At 37.4% G+C, this 20,831-nt stretch overlaps 1 protein-coding gene across 2 annotated transcripts in view; it reads right to left on the bottom strand.

The window, feature by feature from the left end:
* Window positions 1-15: 15 nt before the first annotated feature.
* The window catches only part of MCM9 (minichromosome maintenance 9 homologous recombination repair factor), a 167,521-nt gene continuing 146,705 nt past the window's right edge, over window positions 16-20,831 (bottom strand). Inside the window, exons 10-13 of one of the 2 annotated variants that reach the window (XM_001379722.4) lie at window positions 19,622-19,825; window positions 14,213-14,295; window positions 6,781-6,926; window positions 16-3,560 (exon numbers count right to left, since the gene is read on the bottom strand). In XM_001379722.4, the coding sequence (XP_001379759.3) occupies window positions 2,006-3,560; window positions 6,781-6,926; window positions 14,213-14,295; window positions 19,622-19,825 (1,988 nt within the window). In that variant the 3' untranslated portion in view covers window positions 16-2,005. The remainder of the gene's footprint in view (window positions 3,561-6,780; window positions 6,927-14,212; window positions 14,296-19,621; window positions 19,826-20,831) is intronic. The other variant, XR_008916652.1, reaches the window with a different exon arrangement.

The raw sequence follows: 20,831 nt of genomic DNA on the forward strand, positions 1-20,831 counted from the left end.
ATAAAACACATCCAATTTTCTTTTATTTTAGTATTTATCTTTATTATCAAATTTACGTTATGATTACTTTATAGCTACAACAATACCAAGTCATCAGAGACAAATAACTGCAGCTTACAAACATCTGCAGTTGTGTATTCTCTGGAAGCATCCTAGGAGAAAGACTGACAGTGGCTATGGCTGAGGCAGGAGAAAGGAAAGGAATGACGGGAGAGTCAGGCAGCTCACAACCTCCAGCCTTTCTGATAAACAATCTAGGTGAAGGCTTGGGGTGAAAGCAGCCACCCAGGGATCTCCTCTCTTTGTAGGATAAGGAGCTTATAGACCCTACAGAGGGAGGCACAATGTTGGCCAGTTGCCTGCCTTTATTCTATAGGCGTGTCAACTACACATAGGTAACAGGGCTCCTCTGCACCCTTTCCTGGGCTACTGACAACCCAATATATAGGGAGGAATGGGAACACCAGCAATGAAACACATGAGACTGTGCATGTCAAAGTGCTTTGCAACTTTAAAGTGTTATATATTTTTAAGCTAATAAATTCTCTCCTTCCATACCTGCAAGATCTTTTCTATTTAGGGGTACACCAAGGGTTCTAGCCCAGTGTGGCCTCTGGGGAGCTATTCAAGTTCAGCACCGTGTTAAGATTTTCTTAAAGTTATGGACCTCTTTGAGGATTGGTCTAGAAATTCTTTTGATGGATGGATAGCTATTTGCCCTGTCAGTGGTGTCTACATCATTCTATCAATTGGGCAAAAGGACTGTGCTATGAAGAAGGATATACCCTACATACAGAAATCAAGAATATTTTACAATTAAGGAGATTTAACACATAGTTCTGAAAAGTTATTTTCCTCCTTTGTTTGTTAGAATGTAAAGTTAATCTTATGCAACTAAGAATGAATTTGCTCTATTCGAAAATTAGGTATGGGTCAAAGATAACAATCTCATAATTTTTGTACCTTCTACTTTTTTTTTCTCAAAAATATGGAAGGCAGGAAAGAAGACAGGCCAGTAGGCAAGAAGGCAGTAAGAGAAGAAAGAAATTCTCCCATGATATTGCATATTCACAGAATGGCACATGGACATATATTCATTAAGAGACAGCAGCATTCACAATATCATCGAGCCTATGCTTCAGTCCAGGCATGTTAGAATTGAATCTGGTATGGCACAATGTGAGAAAGGGAAGATGGTGTAACTTTTAGCGTGTTTAAATGTTCTGACACTATGAAAGTGTTTGCAATGAGATCATAGGTTTGAAACAAAAATTTCTGACAAGCTGATTCAGAGTTAAGGAATAATTCTTAAATCTGTTTTCCTTCAATATATATTTATGGTCCTCTATACTAGATTCTTTCCTCCCTAGATGGCTTGGATAAGCACACAAAAATGAAAATTCTTCTTCAAATGAGAAAACTCATAATGATGGAGCCCTGCGAAGCACTAGAAAGGAACCCAAAGGAAGAATTTGTTTGAATGCAGCTGAGGAAAAAAGCTTATAGTACTCCTTGTCACCAAATAAGCTTTGGGACAAATGAATCACTTAAATAGGGCTCACATTCTACTTTGTCTATCAGGTTGGCTGAGATAGGATGTGTGATTTAGCCCTATCCAACATCTGTTTTTGGTTCCTTACTGTTCCAGGAAACAAACTGAATGAAAAATACACTCTAAGATACAAAATGGAGACCCTTACATGAGAGTTTGTACCTTCTACCTTTATGTTCCAGTAATTGGATTCTTTAATCATTGCCTAGAAAGAAGAAAGGGAGATTCATTAAAAAAAGAAAATGTTTTTGACAAATCTAAATCAGATGTGACACGAAAACACAAAAATGACAGGCAAAGAAAGTCACATGATATTTGTGAAATACATATCCATGATGGCAGTAATTTTGCTATGATATATGATAGATGAGCTTAAAGTGAAAATCACAAAACCTGATGGGTGAGGGTCCTGTCTCCAAATCACCAAGATCCTAAAGGAGGAATGGTGGAATGCTACCATTTGGGATTCTTTCTCATTTCTTTTTCCCAATCAAAATCTAACACATCATCATCATCATCCTCTAGTTCTGTTAAATTGAAGAGAGAGTTTCCTGAAACAACGGCTTTCTCTCCAGCCTCATCCAATTGAAAAGTTTTCCTTCTGCCAAGGGCGCCAGCTGAGCCTGTAGGAAGAGGGCTGGGGGCTCCCTCGCCAGAGTTTGTGTTGACAGGAGGGGGTGGGCTCCCCGATTTGGATTCAGAAGGGCCAGTAAAGGAGAAGCTTGCTAATTTAGCTAATGTAGATGCTTGAATCTTCCTTTTAGGGTTGGACAAATCTTCCTTTTTCTCTCTCTTGCCAGCAGAGAGCTGATGGTCAGCCTGGTTTTCCATTCCAGATTTAGGGAGAGTGACTGGGCTGGATTCTTTTGCCTTCTCTTTCTTTTGTGGCTGTTCTGCCACCTCCCTAGTCTCATTGGGCACTGGCTCTACTGACCTTTGGCTCCCAGCACTAGATCCTGGATTTTTTGGACCCTTCTTGGAGCATCTTTCTTCTTCCTTTGGTAGTCCTTCGTTTGTTCTGTGGCTGGCAATCCTAGGAAGTGTCGCTGAAGTTTTACATGTGGCAGGAGGAGGAACATGGTGATTGTTTCCAGAAGAGTGGGTCAACTTTGACTTGTGTTTGAAAGTAAACCTGGCCAGCTTAGTCAATGGGGGCCCCCCATCATCACTCCCATGGTGAGGGTCACTGCTTTCTACCTCATCCTCAGATTTGTGTCTCTTTTTCATGGCAGATGCCAGACTTTCCTCTGGAGGACTACTCTGCAAGGGGGTTTGGTGAGGAGGATGAGGGACAGCTAAACTGGAGTCTGAGTTTAACATTTCCCCAGCTCCTGCAGCAGAAGGAAGAGGCAAAATAACCTGGGAGGTTGGCGCATTTTTAGAGAACTCCTGGGATTTCTGCCGCCTCTTAGGGACATGCTGAGTAATAATTGAGTCAGGCCCTTTTGAAGATGTTGTTTTCTCAGTCACTGTTTCTGACTGGTTGGGGTTTTTTTTAGCAAAATGAAAAGGTCTTTCAAGCTTTGATGGAACAGCTGTATTATTGGCTTCTCCTGGAAGCTGGCCAGTTTGTGCTTTGCTTCTTTGGTTTGATCCTCTTTTTCCTTTACTGTGGTATTTGTCACTGGGTGTTGTCAAAACCATGTTGTTCTTGGTCACCTTGGGAATAGGAGATATAGTCAAGTCATCTTCAGAATCTATGGGCTCACTTGTCAAGGAGTCAAACCAATTCAAGCTGGTATCTCTGTCCTTCTGGTTAGAATTACCAGGGGTTTCTGTCGTCTTTTTACTTGTCCCCTGACTTGATGGGGACCTGAAGTGTGCCTCATTCTTGGTGTTTTCTCTAACAGAGGAGGTCTCTCCATTACAGTTGGCTTCTTGTTGTTCAGAAGGGTTACGTTGGGATATGTGTCCTGCTTTTTCCATCCAATCATTTCCCAAAGACCCACAAGCAGTTTCTACATCCATCTCTCCAGGCTGTGACAAGAGTGAATTTTGATTCTTTAGTCTGGGAGGAAGAAAAATGGAGAGAAAACTGTAACTATAAAAAGGATTAATTTTGGATTTTTAATTCCTCTTGCCCTGGCAGTACCCCCTGAGGCTAGGGTACTGCTTCAAAAAATTAATGAAGTTCTCATAGGACTAACAGGCAAGAGAGACTTAAAGATCATGCTATCTAACTCACTAATTTTACAGATGAGGAAACAAGCCTAGAGAAGTTAAATGACTTCCTAATATTACAAAGATTCTAAGAAACAGAGTTAGGGTTTAATGTAGACCCTCTGATTCTAGACTCCATGCTCTGTCCTGTGTCTCAGGAAGTAGCATCTTATTATTTATTATTCTTGCACAAATATACTTGGGCATTCCAGACATGGAAAACGAATTTCTAGCTATCAGTATAGTATTATGAGCATAAATTTAGGTGGCATGACATGGTAGTAAAAGGAAGTAAGGACAGCTAACTGCCAAAGATTCTGAGTCACTCTGGGGGTCTGAGTCACTTATGATTAGTGGAGGGTCAGTGTCCAGCCTCTTCTTCTAATCAGTCTCTGAATAATAGTAATAGTTAGCATTCATATGCCAACGATGTGCTAAGAACTGTGCGGTGAGCGTTGCAAATCTGAATCTCTTTTTATCCTTACAACAATCCTGGGAGGTGGGGGCTATTATCATCTCCATCTGACAGATGAGGAAACAAGCAAACAGAATAAGTGACTTTCCCAGGGTCTCACTGCTAGCAAATGTGGAACTGAACTCAAGTCTTCCTCATTCCAGTCCCAACTCACTATCTACTGGGCCAGAACAGTAAGACTGTAGAGAAATGTATATTCAATCTCTGAATTTTGGAGCTGGAAGGAGATTTTGGAGTCATCAAGTCCAGTGTCTTTATAGAAAAGGAGCCTGAAGCCTAGGAAGAATGAGTGCCCTGGTGGGGAGAGTCAGGGCTAGACTTATTTATCCAGGACTCCTTTCATTTCACCTCCCCAGCCTTGGATGCACAAACCTCACTTTTCTGGCTAAATGTTTACTTTGAGAATTAAATTTTCCCTGTTTAAAATATCTTCAGTTTATTCCATTTTTCTAAACAGAGGCTCATACCATTCTTTCTTAAGAGATGGGTAAAATGGCCATTATTTGCGGCACAGTCTGTTAAGCATTTGAGGATGAGAAGGTGCTATATAAATATAAACTGTTTGATTATAATTATATAGTGTCCCCTGGGAATAAAGAATTCTTTCCTAAGGGGAGAAACGAGCCATCTGCTACTTGAATTTCCTCACTTTGCAAAACTAGATTATTTCTTGTTGGAATCTCCAAACTGCGTTTGGTTTCTGTGGCTCTGAGTGGTTGCAGGAATGTGGCTGCCTTTCAATACAAACACCCAGCAGAGAGCAGCGTTTGAAGGCAGAATCATTTCTTCCTATTTTCCCATATTCTTTCCTTCCTCTGCAAGGGTCCTCCTGAAGTTGTGGGGGTGACGGCAGGGGTGGCAGTGCCATACTGCACAACACTCTTCCCTCCTTTGCTTCCCCAGACTTTCCTTAAGCTACAGGAACAGGGAGCTCTCTTTTATTACCAAGGAGCAGACCTGTGAGAGCCTTTAAAGGAAATGCTTTAGCAAAAAGTAAACAACTCAGAGGAATAGCTTTGAACTTAAATGTGCTGCTTTTGATTATGAGAAAGATTCTGGCAGGCCAAATAGAAAAAGAAAAAGGTACAAAGTGAATCAGGTTTACTGCAATTTGAATGAGTACATGATGTTTTTAATTATTTCTATGAATCAGTTTGTCATTCTTAATATTGGAAAAGCTATTAGAAGAGAAAGTTATGAAAAGATTTCCAATCATTTTTGACTTCTAAAGAGGTGGAACAAATATATAGTTTACTATTAAAAGAGAAATACCACTACCATTATGGACCTACCCATTTGGCTATCAAGGCACTGAAATTCAAGATTCCCGACTCTGTGTGTATATTCTGGTAGAAGAATTGTATTGGCAGAAGAAATAGTGGTTGGCACAGGCTAGCAGAGATATTGCTGGGTATGTAATGTTATTATTTCTATTTCTTAACTGACTTACTTCAGGCATCTCTCAAAACCAGTTTTAGTATCCTACCAATACATCTAAGACAAACCTAATTTTCCTTATTGAGATCATATAAAATTATTGAATTATCATTAAAAAAAGATATTTTAGAAGAATGTTTTCCATAATTTCCAAGAATGCTTATAAATATGTTCAGGATTTTTGTACACTGCCTGCTTGGAGTAAAGGAATAATGACAACTATTATCATTATTATTATCATAATAGTAATTATAGCAGATAAGTTTATTTGGTACTTTATGTACATTATATCATTTGGGCTTAACAGAAACTCTATGAAATAGTTGTTATTACTACCCCCATTTGAGGGCAGCTAGGTGGTGCTGTGGATAGAGCTCCAGGCATCAGGAAGACTCAGTTCAAAGCTGACCTCAGACATTTCCTGGCTATGTGACCTTTGGCAAGTCACTTAACCTTGTTTGCCTGTTTTTTCATCTTGTAAAATGAGCTGGAGAAGGAAATGGCAAACCATTTCAGGATCTTTGCCCAGGAAACCCCAAATGGGGTCATGAAGAGTTAGACAACTAAGCAATAGCACTCTCCCCATTTTACATATAAGGAAACTGAGGCTTATGGAGCTAATAATTATCTGAGGTCAGGTCCTTTCTGGCTCCGGTTCAATATTCTTGTCTATGATTCCACGTTGCATCTTCAATAGAAACTGCCAAAATAGCTTTCTCTTGGGCAGGCCTCCTTCACTCCCCTCTTCCCTTACAATATCTTTCTTCTTCCTAAAGACAAGTATTTACCTCTTTCTTATTTTAGTTTCAACCTCAACTCATCAGAAGAATAAGGAAACCTAGTAAACAACACAGAGCAGGTCTGACATCCAATAAGTGCTTGTAGGATGGGACTGGATCAGGATCAGATTTCAGATGACAATTTCCCTGGCTCACCAGGCAACCATGTAATGCTTCTAAATTGATTGAACAAGGAATTTTTTGTTTTTTAAATGGGATATCAGAATAGATAATTAATGATTGAGCAAACTATAGCACATTGTGATATGTAGAACTTATAGGCTTTTTTCATTTAATATTCTAATTCTTTATTACAGTCACTGTCAAATTATTATTATTATTTTTTTTTAAGTCTTCACTGACTTTTCTTTTCTCACCTCTCAAGTCTTCTTAGTTCCTCACTCAGCAGACTCTGCAGCTCCAGCTTTTCCAGAATCATTTCACACTGCATTTGGTACTGCTCCAGGGGGTTTTCAGGAAAGGATGTATGGAGTGCATTCACACCTCCTAGAAGGGCACCTCCCTAGAGGGGCAAAGAAAGAAGAAACACCTTAGAAAGTCAGGATGTTAACAAAATGCCATGACATTTCTTCAGATAAACTCCTCTGGCAATACAAGGGTTTAAGCAATCCCTGTAAAGCCCCAATTAGATTCCAGAACCTGAATCAGACAGCAAAAGCTCCAAGGGCTCAAGTAAAGTTGTACCCATTTAGGCTGACTCTTTCCTCCCAATCTCCCATCCTCTATCTTCTCTGGGGATATGGCATTGCCTTCCAGGTAACACACTGGAGATCCCTGGGCTACAGAGGATGAAGCCGATATCCAGGGGAACCAGGCCCTCTGCATCCCACTTAGGACAGAGTACCAGCTATTTGAGAGAATGCTCAGAAAGTCCTAAGCTGCTTCGTTAAGAGGGGGCCCTTGTCTCTAGTCTGACATCTCAACCTGCCCTTCTGCCATGTAAAAATGGAGATTTGAACCCCAGACTTCAATTCCCAGAAGTCCTTGGTAGTTCCCAGAATTCCCTAAAATCTCACTGGAGATACCCACCTGGGCAGAGAACAAAATGAGTATTTAAACTGACTGTACCGCCTACTTGTGCTCACTGCTTCTGCTTCTAAGCACACGGGTCTCTCTACCAGGCAGGCAAGATATAGGTTGCACCTGCTTTTCTTATTTTGCATTTCTTTATTTCTTAATTCTAATAATCTTTAATAAACCTCTAAAAATATAATACTTTTAGTAGAGAAACTAATTTTAATTGTTATAGCCAGAAATCTTGGCGATTGCTTCTTGGGCTAGTCCATACCTTGCCACCCTCTCCTCTTATCTTCTCTAAGTCTGAACCAGTTTGTCAGTCATCAAAAGCATCGCTGATTACTTATGACCTCCCTTATTCCCAAACCCACTGGAGCTTACTATTCTAGTGTGTGGAGTGCCTACTACTTCTCTGCCTTCACCTCTTCTAGTCCCTGATGTCAGCTGAAAATTTTTAATATTAATATCCAAATTACCGAGATCAAGCACTTGCCCAGCAGCATTGTAAATGACTAGTTTAGAAAATAATGCCAATCATGGGATTGGTCCTGAATTGGACCAATTCTGTGCTATGTAAGGGCCACGCCCCCTACTTCAGGCCATGGGATTGGTCTCTATTAGGACCAATCCTGTGCCTGGGAGGAACCTTTGAATCTGGGATGATTGGGAGGGGGGCTCTAGTTAATTTCAGTTAGGAACGCCTGTGGGTTTTTTTTTTTCTTTTAATAAAATTTTAAAAAAGAGAAAAAAAAAGAAAATAATGCCAACACAAATATTTGGTCTTCTTTCATATCTACTCAGGGATCTAATCATTCTCTGGAGAAAATGTATCGTAAGGGTATATTGATCCTGACTGATCCCGGCTCCTCTCAGGTGAATGGGGTAATTCCCCTTACCCCCCCACTCCCAATCTAATTAGGTAAAAGGTACAAAATTTAAAGCATGTTGACAACTGTTTTGAGCTAATAAAGACCCCTTAATCTTTAGAAAATAGAAAAATATTATGTTTAGCCAGAGGATATTAACATTACTATTGTTCTGTTTGATAAGTCAAAAACCTTAAACATAAATTGATTTTACTTTACTGTGGAATTTTGTCATGTTTCATAATTACTACATAATATAAGTAGGAAACTGCTTGGGTTAGATTGAATATTCTAATGAGTAGAGGGAATTCTCCCCATCTGAACTGCCCTATGCATAAATTTTTATGTATTAATCAGCTGTATCTGAGTGATTTTGATTAAAACATAGACTTCAACAAAAATACCCATTTATGTAAAAAAAATTAGAAAAAGTAATAATAAAAGGACCTTTCCTTAATATCTAGTAAGTAGTACCTATCCAAAACCAAGAATTAGCATTATGTAAAATGGGGATCTTTTTATTAAGATTATTAAGACTTATTAAGATTAAATTGTTTTAATGATTATCATTTTATAATATAGTCTAAAATCTGATACTGCTAATGCTGCCTTCCTTTACATCTTTTCAGTGATTTTCTTGATATTCTTGACTTTTTGTTTTTCCAGATGAATTATTATTTTTCCTAGTTCTATAAAATAATTCTTTGGTAGTTTGATTGTTATGGCACTATATAAGTAAATTAATTTAGAATTGTCCATTTTATCTTATTAGCCCAGTCTACCTATCAGAAATGAACATTTCTCCAATTTTTTATATGTCTTTATTTTTTTGAAAAGTGTTTTTGAAATTATATTCATATAGTTCCTGGGTATGTCTTGGCAGGTAGACTCCCAAGTATTTTATACTGGCTGGAGTTATTTTTAGTGGAATTTCTCTTTTTATCTCTTCCTATTGGGTTTTGTTGGTAATGTATAGATATATGTGATGAAATTATCAGCATTTCTGTGTATTATCAGCAAAATCCAGTATGAAAAGTTAGAAAGAAAAATTCCATCTAAAATAACTGTAGATCTGGCCTCAGCTGTGTTACCCTGGGCAAGTCACTTAACCCCCATTGCCTAGCCCTTACCACTCTTCTGCATTGGAGCCAATACACAGTATTGATTATAAGACAGAAGGTAAGGTTTTAAAAATTAAATAAAATGACTGTAGAATGTAGAAAATATTTGGGAGTGTACATACCATGATATGCATAGGAACTAATTGAATACAACTATAAAGCATTCTTTATGGAAATAAAGATAGGCCTACATAGTTGAAAAAATAGTCATTGTTCTTGAGTAGGCTCCATCAATAGAATATAAAGGACAATAGTCTTTAAGTTAATCTACTTATTCAGTGCCATACCAAAGTACTAAAGGATTATTTATGGAGTAAGAAAAAGAATTGTTTTAGAAGAAAAACATATACCAAAACAAGAATTTCAAAGGAAATAATTTTTTAAAAAGTGAGAAGTCCTATTAGAAATAGATATCAAACTACAAGTAGTAATCATCTGATTAAAAAATAGAAAGATCAGTCTTTGGAAGATATCAGGTATACAACATATAGAACAAACAAACCTAGTAGCCTAGAGTTAGATAAAAAAAAGGCTCCCATTACTGGGGTAAGGGCTCACTATACATCACATAATATCGACAGAGCCAAAATTAGATCTCTAATGACATCTCACACCACATATCAAAATAAGTTCCAGATGGGATATATAACTTCAATATAAAAAATTACATAAATAAATTAGGGAAGAAAGGATAAATATATCTTTCCAATCTATGGATATGACCAAAAATGCAACAGAGAGGATAACAAAGTATAAAATGGGCAACTCTGATTATACAAAATTTTAAAGTTTTCATAAAACGAATCCAATGCAATAAAGATTTACCAGAGAAATAGTTAAGGGGGGGGGGGGGGATTTCTCTGATAAAGGTATGATCTCCAAGATATATAAAGAACTAATTCAAATTTTTAAGCATAACAGCTATTTCCCAATCAACAGTAAAATAGTCAAAGGATATAAACAGAGTTCTCAGGGGTAGAAATATATGAACAGACATATAAAGAAAAAGTACTTCAAAATCCCTCGTAATTGGAGAAATGCACATTAAAACAGCTCTTAGATTCTACCTCATACCCACTAAATTGGCAAAGTTGACAAAGAAGAAAATTATAATGTTGGAGGGTTTTCAAGAAAACAAACATAGGAACAAACTATTGATGGAGTGCTGAACTGATAATAGTTTTTTTTTCCCCTGGAAAGCAATTTGGTACTATGCCCCAGGATTTAATTAATCACCTACACCCCTTTGATCTAGGAATTTCAACCATTGGCCTATACCCATAAGAAATTTAAAAAACAATTGAATAGGATACATATGTACAAAAATAGTTATATTTATAGCAGCTCTTTTTGTAGTGGCAAAGAACTGGAAACTAAGCTATGTACAGGAAAACAATTAAGCAACTTCATTTTTTCATCCATTGTTTAATGTTTCTTTAATATCTTTATAGCCTCTGTAATCCCATTAGACACTCAGCATTTTAGACAGAAATTATAAGTAATAGCCCCAGTTATGGACTGAACAACTGTATATGAGAATCAATAATTGATAAATCAGAGCATTACTAAAATGTTTTAAAATGTAGTTTCTTACACAATATCCCTGCCAAGGAGAGTTTGTGCATATCTTCAGGATCTTGGAATATATCCAGATGTTCCTAAGGCTATGAATTTATGATATCTCATTTAGCTACAGAATAACCTTGACTTCTTTGATTCATCATATATATATATATATGTGTATATATATATATAAAACAGAGGCTATGCTTTTCTGCCCTACAGAAAAAAAAAGTCAGACCTTAAAAGAAGAAATTTAGTTGCTAGACTTTTTTCAATGAGAATCACTGCCTTCTGACCTTCAGTGAAACAAAGTTAAGCTGCCCTTCTTTCAAGGGAAGAAGAGATGTAGTTGACCATCCTGCCCTGCCTTCTGAGGGGCAGTTTGTGTAACCTGATTCTTTCGTATAAAGTAAAAATATTTGTCAGCTGAAGAGCTCATGGTCTCGGAAAATATTGGGTGTGTCTACGGACCCTGATTTATGTGACTTGTATGTTCACAATAAAGTCAGAATAGATCATTCACAGTATTTCTCTTTTATAGGGGGTATCCATAAATTTGGAAATGTCTAAACAAAATATGGCAAATGAATATAATGGAATACTACTGTGCTGTAAGAAATAATGAAAGAAATAGTTTCAGATTAGCCTGGGAAAACTTGTTTGAAGTGATGCAGAATGAAGTGAGCAAAAGAGTAATTTATATAGTGCAGTGATGACAACATTTAAAGACAAAATCTAAAACACTTAAGAACTCTGATTAGGGCAATGACCGGTCACAATTCTGGAGGACCAATGATGAAGAATGCTGCCCACCACAGAGAGGCAATGGGATGAGATATGTATTTTTGGACATGAACAATGCAGAAATTTGTTTACTGACTAATCATATTTGCTTTAAATATTTTGTTTTTCTTTCCTTTGTCTTCCCTGGGTCAGGAGTGGGGAGTTGGGAAGGAGAGAAAATAAATGCTTTCCAATTGACAAATGATTACAAAATATGTAAAGTATCTGGGATTTAACAAACCTACTAGAATATACGTGAGATTTTATATGATTACAACTATTAAATTCTTTGCAAAAATAAAGATATGAGATTAGGAAAATGCAGCCTAGAATATTTTCCCACATATCTCCCTTCCCTTTCACTGCCAAATTCCTAGAAAGTATAGTCTTTAAATCCTTGTTATTCACTTCCTAGCAATTTGACTTTTTATGAAGCCACGTTTTCCAGCTGTTGGGAAATCCATTGGCTTTTCTTTCTGTTAAAAAAAAAAATCTTAAAAGCCCAACATTTACTATGACCAATTAAACTTGCTCAGTAACTGTTTTTATTTTTGAATCAAATTTATTATTCCATTAGTATATTAACTTCCAATGTAGCTGTCCTGCAGCTAAAAGATTTCGTGGGTTAAGCACCTGAAAGGGAAGCTGGGAACTGAGGGAATATGGGCAGAAGGATTAAAGATTAAGGTAGGAAGAACATAAAGAGAGAAAAGAGACACAGAGACACAGGATTCTTTAGCATCACATCCAGCCTGATGGTAAGAGAGAGACCTCTGGTGAACTGAGTTTTATTGAGGTTTTCAAGAATGGGGGATGTAGGATTGTCAATCAAACATGTAGAGTGATAGAGACAGCATCATATTGGCAATCAGCAATAAGACAAAAGAAAGGAACCCAATATACTGGCCTACTACTCAGTTTCCAGACCGGAAGCTCAATTGGAAGTCCTACTTCCTCTACAACATCTCATATAAATGCTGAGTGAGTGCCTTTGCCATTACAAAGAAGCTATAGAAATTGCATGTCAGCCTTGCAGACTGCAGACAAGGGGAGAGGTTTGAGTTCCACAGAATTTGAACTCCAATTCAAGTATCCTGAAATCAATCATGTGAAATATCAGAAATATATCTGTAAGTCTGGTCCATGAGCACTTTGCTCATTAGTCAGCTTTTGAAAACATCTTTAATACTTTCATGATTTGTTTATACCTGGAACCCGTCCTCCAATGAAGAAATTCTCATGGTCAATATCGATTAGTACTTCTGCATGTACTGATTAATTTCAGAGGATGTCAAGGGCATTGAGGGTTAAATGATTTGTTCACGATTACACAAGCAGTATGTATAAGAGGTGGGACTTGAACCCAGGTCATTCTGACTCTGAGGCTACTCCGAATTCATTATATCATGCTTCTTTTCAGTAAATATATTTAAATTAAAGAATTTCAATGCATAGTTTCATAACAATCTTTCCATCACTCTCAGTGTTCACCAAGATTCTGTTTGTTCCTTTATTCTTATTAATTTTTCTTACCTTCTACTTTTTTTTGCTTTGCATTATTTGATAAAGGTTTTTCCAGAATCTTTTTTTGCATACTATTTCCTTTGCTGGCCTTAGCTACACTATATAGTACTTTATCATATGAGTGTACCACAATTTATTTATCAGTTCAACTCTTGTTTGATAAATCTTCTAATATTTTGTGATTATGTATAATGCTGTATAAATCTTTAGAACCTTTCTAGAAAGAAATCTAGAAGTGCATATCAAAAATTGCCAAAATAATCATATCCTTTAACTCATAATTCTACTTTTTGAAAACATGCTTTGAAACTCTTCTCCAGAACAACTTTATTTATTTATTTAAACACGTACCTTCCATCTTAGAATCAATACTATGTATTGGTTCCAAGGCAGAAGAGTGGTAAGGGCTAGGCAATGGGGGTTAAGTGACTTGTCCAGGGTCACATAGCTAGGAAGTGTTTGAGGCCACATTTGAACCCAGGATCCCCCATTTCTAGGCCTGGTTCTCAATCCACTGAACTACCCAACTGCCCCTTAGAACAATTTTTTTAAAAAGCTATTTATGCAAAGACCAGATGATTATAAAAAGGCAAGAAATATTAATGAAAAAAGTTAGAGGCAGAAATACAACAATTAAATTAAACAAACATTTATTGAGTGCCTACTAAGTAAAAGACACTGGACTAGATGCTAAAATGTATACAAAGATAAACAAAATATTAGCCTCAAGCTTACCATTTATTTAATTTAAAAATTTTTACATGAATATGTTATACCCAAACCTTACATGTTTGTCAAATTCCTTTTAAGCTTTGAATCTTTGGACTTTTGATAATTTATATGTAGTTTTAGTAAACTGTTATTTTTTTCCCCACTCAAGTGTTTATAATTAATAGCTGAGCATCGACACTAACCTGCATTGAGGATTCCATCACCGACACCACTGTAATAGCATCTACCAGAGTCACTGTATCTCTGAACATCAGACGGGCATGAGCTGGGAAAATAATAAGTCATTCAGAGTCACCAGGATACAAGTCATTCGCTCTACATGAATGAGTGGGGATGGTAAATGCAATTCTTCTGGCCCAGGAAAAAATTAATCTTCTGAATGAACTACTAATGACAAATTAATTTCCCAATAGCCAGCATAAAAGAGCTAAATTTAAATAGCTTTCCAGATGCCTTCTATAATAATTGAAGTAATATATTCCACCTACTTCACCCACAGATATTTGGTATACTTTGGTTCAGTGCTTTGAGCTCCTTCAAAGAAATGGGTGGAATGAACATAAATTCAACTCTATGTACTATTTTTAATCCTGCCTTTGTGATCGCTATAACAATGCATCAGTATGTAACTAACCTCACCCATATCTCTCATAAGCAGAGATGAAACTTCAGAAAACTAGGTTTATAAGAGGTGAGGAAACAGGTTGTTTGCCTTTGTGCCCAAAGGATTCTCTACGGACAGGTCCAAGTTGGGTTTTGTGTGTACAGGCTAGAATAAGGATTGCTAACCTGGGATCCATGGACAACCCAAGGATTCTTAGGGGTCCAAAAACTTGGATGGGAAAAAATTATATCTTTATTTTCTCTAATGTCTAACTGAAATTTTGCATTTCCACATTATGAGTGCAGGCAACAGACTTCTTCGGATGAGAGGTCTATAAGCTTCACTGACTCCCAAAAGGGTCCATGACATAAAGTGTAAAGAACCTGTTGTCTAAAATCCCCCCCCCCCCAACTCTTCACTATTTGTTATTCATTCTACTATCTCTATATGTGGCTTTTCAAGGCAAAAAAGTCTAGTAGGGCTAGATTTTACCATCAGTTATGCTGTAAACATTTGGAAGGATAACATTTCCCTGCTTTCAGAGATTTGGGGTTAGTAAGCCCGCGTTATTAGTTTAACCTTTTCACTGTGTGTCAGAGCTTTCTCTACAACCTTTCTTACTAGCCTTATCTCCTAACACCACAAACATATTATATTTTTTTTAAAATATATTTTATTTGATCATTTCCAAGCATTATTCGTTAAAGACATAGATCATTTTCTTTTCCTCCCCCCCCCCACCCCCCATAGCCGACGCGTAAGTCCACTGGGCATTAGATGTTTTCTTGATTTGAACCCATTGCTTTGTTGATAGTATTTGCATTAGAGTGTTCATTTAGAGTCTATCCTCTGTCATGTCCCCTCAACCTCTGTATTCAGGCAGTTGCTTTTTCTCGGTGTTTCCACTCCCATAGTTTATCCTTTGCTTATGAATGGTGCACAAACATATTATATTACAGCCCAGATCATCATTCCCCAAAGATATCCTGTGCTTCCCTATCACTCTACCTTTCTGAATTTGTTCTTGCTCTTCTTGTAGCCTAGAATGCTCTTTCCTCCATTTTGCATTATTGAAATCCTATGCATTCTTTAAGGCCCCAAGTAGGATTGGAGCTGGAAAAACCTTAGGGATCTCTTAGCTCAGCACCTTTATTTTTCTGCTGAGAAAGGTGAGCCCAAAAGAAGTTAGGTAACTCCCCAGGGTCTGACAGTAATGCACCATGAGTGCATTCCCTGCTCCTTGTAGAATGAATCTCTTCTATGAATTCAAAGGGAACCAGCTGTCTCCTCTGGCATGTATCGCACTCTGTCCTGTATTATACTTACTCGTGAGCATGTCTTATTTCCTTTACACCATTTCAAGTACTCAGGTCAAAGTCTACGACTCCTTCATCTTTGTGTCACCTGCTTGCAATAATTCATGGTTGAATTCTCTGACAAATGCTTGATATCTGATTGTAAGAGGGGTTGATCAAACTGTAAAATGGGGATAATCAGGGGATGCCCTGATCAATCTGATGATTTTATGAGATTTGAACCTTAGTCTCGGGTCAATTTTCTAGGGCAGCATAACCACAGAATCTGGACTTATGGCTAAAGAAAAGAGATTTTCTGCTAGACTTAGAGGTTGACTCACAAGTAATCCCAAATTTGAGAGTTCCCAAATTCAAGAGTGTAGGGTTAGTAACTTCTAGAGGGAGGAGATTTCTTTTTTTTTTTTCACTTATAGTCAATTTAGAACATTATTCCTTGGTTACAATAATCACATTATTCCCCTCCCTCTCCTCTACCAAATTGCAGCCAACCCACAATTTCATTGGGTATTACTTGTGTCCTTGATCAGAACCCATTTCCATGTTGATGTTCATTTAGAGTCTACATCCCCAATCATATCCCTTCAACCCATGTATTCAAGCAATTGTTTTTCTTTGGTGTTTTTACTCTAGAGGGAGATTTCTTAAGCGGTGTTGCCTCTTGGAGAAAGAATAAGATTGCCCATGTTGCTCTGGTATCTGGAGAGCAAATCCATGTCCTGTGAGTGAGAGGGTGGGGGGTGAAAGGGTAGGAGAAGTAAGGGTGACATGATTTTTATATCATTTCCTTACTCCCCCTCACCCTTGAGAGTATAGATCTGAAGGGAAATGGTGTTGTTTATTCAGCAGCCCCCAAAATGATTCCTACAGGGAGAGGAAGCAACACTATGAATTTAATAGGGATTATAGGCCTCTATGGAAGAAAGGGATTTCAGTAGAATACTTATGGGTTGCTCCAAGGACAAAAGGAAATCCAAAATTCCTTTCAAGTCAAATAAAGAAGTCAGTCAATAAACATATATTAAGTACCTTCTAAGTGTCAGCACTAATGCTAAGTAGTGGAGACATAAAAAGAGTCAAAAGATGGTCCTTAACCTCAAAGAGCTGAAAATCTAATGGTGGTGGGCAGCTAGGGAGCATAGTGGATAAAGTGCTAGGTCTGGAGTTAGGAGGACTTGGGTTCAACTCTGGCCTCAGATACTTACCTCTCTTCTTTCTTGGAACCAATACTTAATATTGATTCAAAGACAGAAAGTAAGGATTTAAGAAGAAATTTACTAGGGAATAGCATTTATTATAATAGGTATTTATGAAGCACCTACTATGTGCTAGGGACTGTACTAAGTATTGGGGATACAAAGAGGGGCAAGAACAGGCTCAGCCCTCAGGGCTCTCACATTCTTATGGGGTAGACAAAATGCAAAAATCTGTGTACATAAAAGACACATGATGAACAAAATAGAGGCACTAGCATTGAAGGGAAAGGCTTCCTACAGAAGTTGGGACTTTAATTGAGACTTAAAGGAAGCAGGAGGGGTAGATGAAATGGAAGAGAATGCAAGATATGGGGGACAGTAAAAATGCAGGCGTGGGAATAGCATGTCTTAGTCAAAGAACAGCAAGGAGAGTGGTGCCACTGAATCATGAAGGAAGCAATTAAAGTATAAGAAAATTAGAAATGTTGGAAAGGGCTGGAAGGTTATGAAGGGCTTTAAAAGGCAGAGGATTTTCTCTTTGATTGTGAAGGAAATAGGGAACCACTGACAGTCTCTGGGGTAGACCTCCTTTTTCTTTTTATCCAGGTCCTGACACACTGACTTACTTTGCTTTACTCCTGCTCCTCTGACTTCTCTTCTTCCCCACCTACCACCATACCACAGTGCCTGCCTCCTTGCCACAGTGTGAGTACCTTTCCTTCCTCCCCTCTCATCTTCTCCCCTTCCTCCAATTTAGTAACCTTGAACCAAGATCAATTCAACTCTGTCATTGTTCTTAGATGGAATGGGTCAGTCTATTCTATAATCTCCACCACTCCATTCTTTCTGGATCAAAATAGGCCAGCTTGGTACCACTTCTCCCCAGTTGTGTTTTCTCTCTTATTAATATACAAGCTCTTTAAAGGTGGGAACTATCTCAGCTTTTGCATTTATATTCTCTAACAATTCACACAGCACTTGGCACATAGTAAATACTTAATAAATGCCTCTATCTATTTTCTTTATCTTCTAACAGTGCTGCCTACCCTAAGTCCATCACCCCGATCTTCCCCTCACCCAACTGTATAATTAGGATCTGTTCCCCAGAACTCTAAATCCCAACATGCCACTTTCGTTCTCACATTATGTCCTTACGTTTTGGAGATAAAGTTTGTGTGTGTGTGATCCTGCCCCTCTCTGTCTTCTCCCCTGATTATGCTGGGAAAGCAGGCTTTATGCCAGGCAGGAGAATCTACACATGTGGGTTTGCTTTTTGTTAGATAATTAGGTTTGAACTTCTTTTTATTTTCTTTCTACTTCAAGTGATTATCAATAAACTTTAAAAAATATAATACTTGGAGTTATTGGATATTAATTTAAATCTTATATAACTTAGGACTCCCCTTCCTGCCTTCTGCCACACATGCCTCTAGTTAGTGAGTTTCTGTCTTGTCTTACCAACAACCAGGATACTTCTCAGTGAATACTGCACTACCAATCCCCAGTCACCTCCTTTCCTTCCTCCCTTCCTTATTCTATCTTTTTTATTCATTCATTCATTCTGGATACCTTTTGTTTTAAAATTACTTTCATTTCCAAATATGTCTCCCCCACCTCCACTATCCAGACCCATCTCTTTCTTGTAGCAAAGAATAAAGAAAAGAAGAACAAAATTCTGCAAAATTAATACATTGAAGGAGTCTGGCAGTCTATACAATCTACACTCATAGTCTCCCACCTTTTTGAAAGTGCCCTTTTTTAAAATTTAAAATTCTCATTTTTTTAAAAACCAATTACATATAATAAAAAATTTCCACATAAGTTTTCAAAGTTAAATGATCCAAATTGTCTCCCACACTCCATCCCTCCCCATTCCTGGAGCTGGGATGCTATTCAATCTAGGTAATATATTTATTATTATGCAAAACATTTTCCATATTATTCATTTTTAAGCGAATAATATTATAAAATCAAAACCCCACAATATATACCCAAATAAACAAGTGAAAAGTTATATGTTTTCATCTGCATTCCTACTACAACAGTTTTTTCTCTGGAGGTTGATAGCATTTTTTGTCATTAGTTAAGAGGGTGCTTTTAATATTTTTATCTTCATGGTCAACTTGACCCCTTTTTCTTTTTTTTTTCCTTAAAAAGCCTTTTTTTCTACTAGCAAAGGCTAGGAAATGAGCATTAATTGACTTGCCCAGGATCATACAGGTAGGAAGTATCTGAGGCCATATTTGAAACCAGGTCCTCCTGACTCCAGACCTGGCTCTCTATCCACTGTGCTATCTTGGCTTCCCCTCTGATGCTTTCTTCTTAATAAATATAAATATTTCTTATAAACTACTCTCTGAGAGAGTGTAAAGGAAATTTGTTTGGAAGAGTGGAGTCCTAAAAGCAATGTTTCACAGTTACAAGACTTGACTTTTAAAATGAACTTTGCAGGCTAAGTAGGTCCCAAGCAAAACTTACCTTCTGCTAAGCGTATTAAGCTTTCCAGTAGGCGGATAGTGGTCCGGGCTGCATTTCTACAGTCACTCTGACGCTGCATTTGATAATAACGGAGAAGAACCTGGTTGCTCACATCAGACAGTTTGGGTTGTAGCTTCCTAATGAGGCAGAAGTAGGTTTTCATCTTTTCCATGCTCCAGAGCTTCTTGGACTTGCCTGGGCAACCTGTGGATCAAATCAGGGCTAGGAAACTAATTTGTAAGGAAAAGTTTACTTCTTTTATATAAAATTTAATTTTTTACCCATTTCTTTAAAAAGATGGTTTTCTTTCCTTGTTCATGCCTTGTGGCTCATAAAAATAAAAACAATACTATGTTCCAAGTATTTTTCTCCAGAACAAGTATAAAAAGAATTCAAGTTATAATAATGGTAAACTTCCTATTTCTAATGCCAGAAGCTAAAACCATTTATAGAAATTCTAGTCTGTTCCAATATATTGGCTAGAATTGGAGGTTTCCTAATTAATCATATTGGGTTATTTTACATTTTCAATTTTTTGCTTCATAACATAGTCCAATTCTCCCCTGACACAAGGAATAAACTATCTAAAGCCATTTGAGGTCATCTCTCCTCAAAAAGAGGGTCACTATATAGCTATGCTCCACTACAAATCACATTCATGCCATGTAAAGATTTGGTCCTTCCTCTCTCTGACTCACTTCTTTGCTAGGATTCTACCCAAGTATTTGTTCCAATAACTATCAATGTCTAGTTTATGAATCATCAAGTTGGCTTTTCTGTAAGATGAATCTCATGTCTAATCTTTCTTTGCCCTTTTGGTACTAAGAAACCCAGACTTAGGGAGGAAGAAAGCATTGCAACCTCCTTACAATCCTTTTTGGTTTGGGCAAACCATCTTGGGACTTGACTGGCTGGTGCCATCTACTAGGTTTTGGCTACCATCATTTTTTTTGTCGTTCATGTGTTCCCCAATTCCCATCTGGTCACAGTTTCTTCCTCCCTCACTTTCTGCTCCCTGAAAATAGCACACTGTGACCTGAGGTGTTTTAAAGTACTATAGGGAAACAAAGGGGTGAATGTGAGTAAGAAATCTAATATTAAACGAAAAGGAGAATGAGCTTTTTATCTTATAAACTTATTATTTCATCTCTGTAGCAGAGGACCTAATTGGTTATGAAAAAAGAAAAAAGGCCTATTCTTTTTTAGCTCT

The sequence above is a fragment of the Monodelphis domestica genome, chromosome 2, assembly GCF_027887165.1.
Source record: "Monodelphis domestica isolate mMonDom1 chromosome 2, mMonDom1.pri, whole genome shotgun sequence".
Lineage (NCBI taxonomy): Eukaryota > Metazoa > Chordata > Mammalia > Didelphimorphia > Didelphidae > Monodelphis > Monodelphis domestica.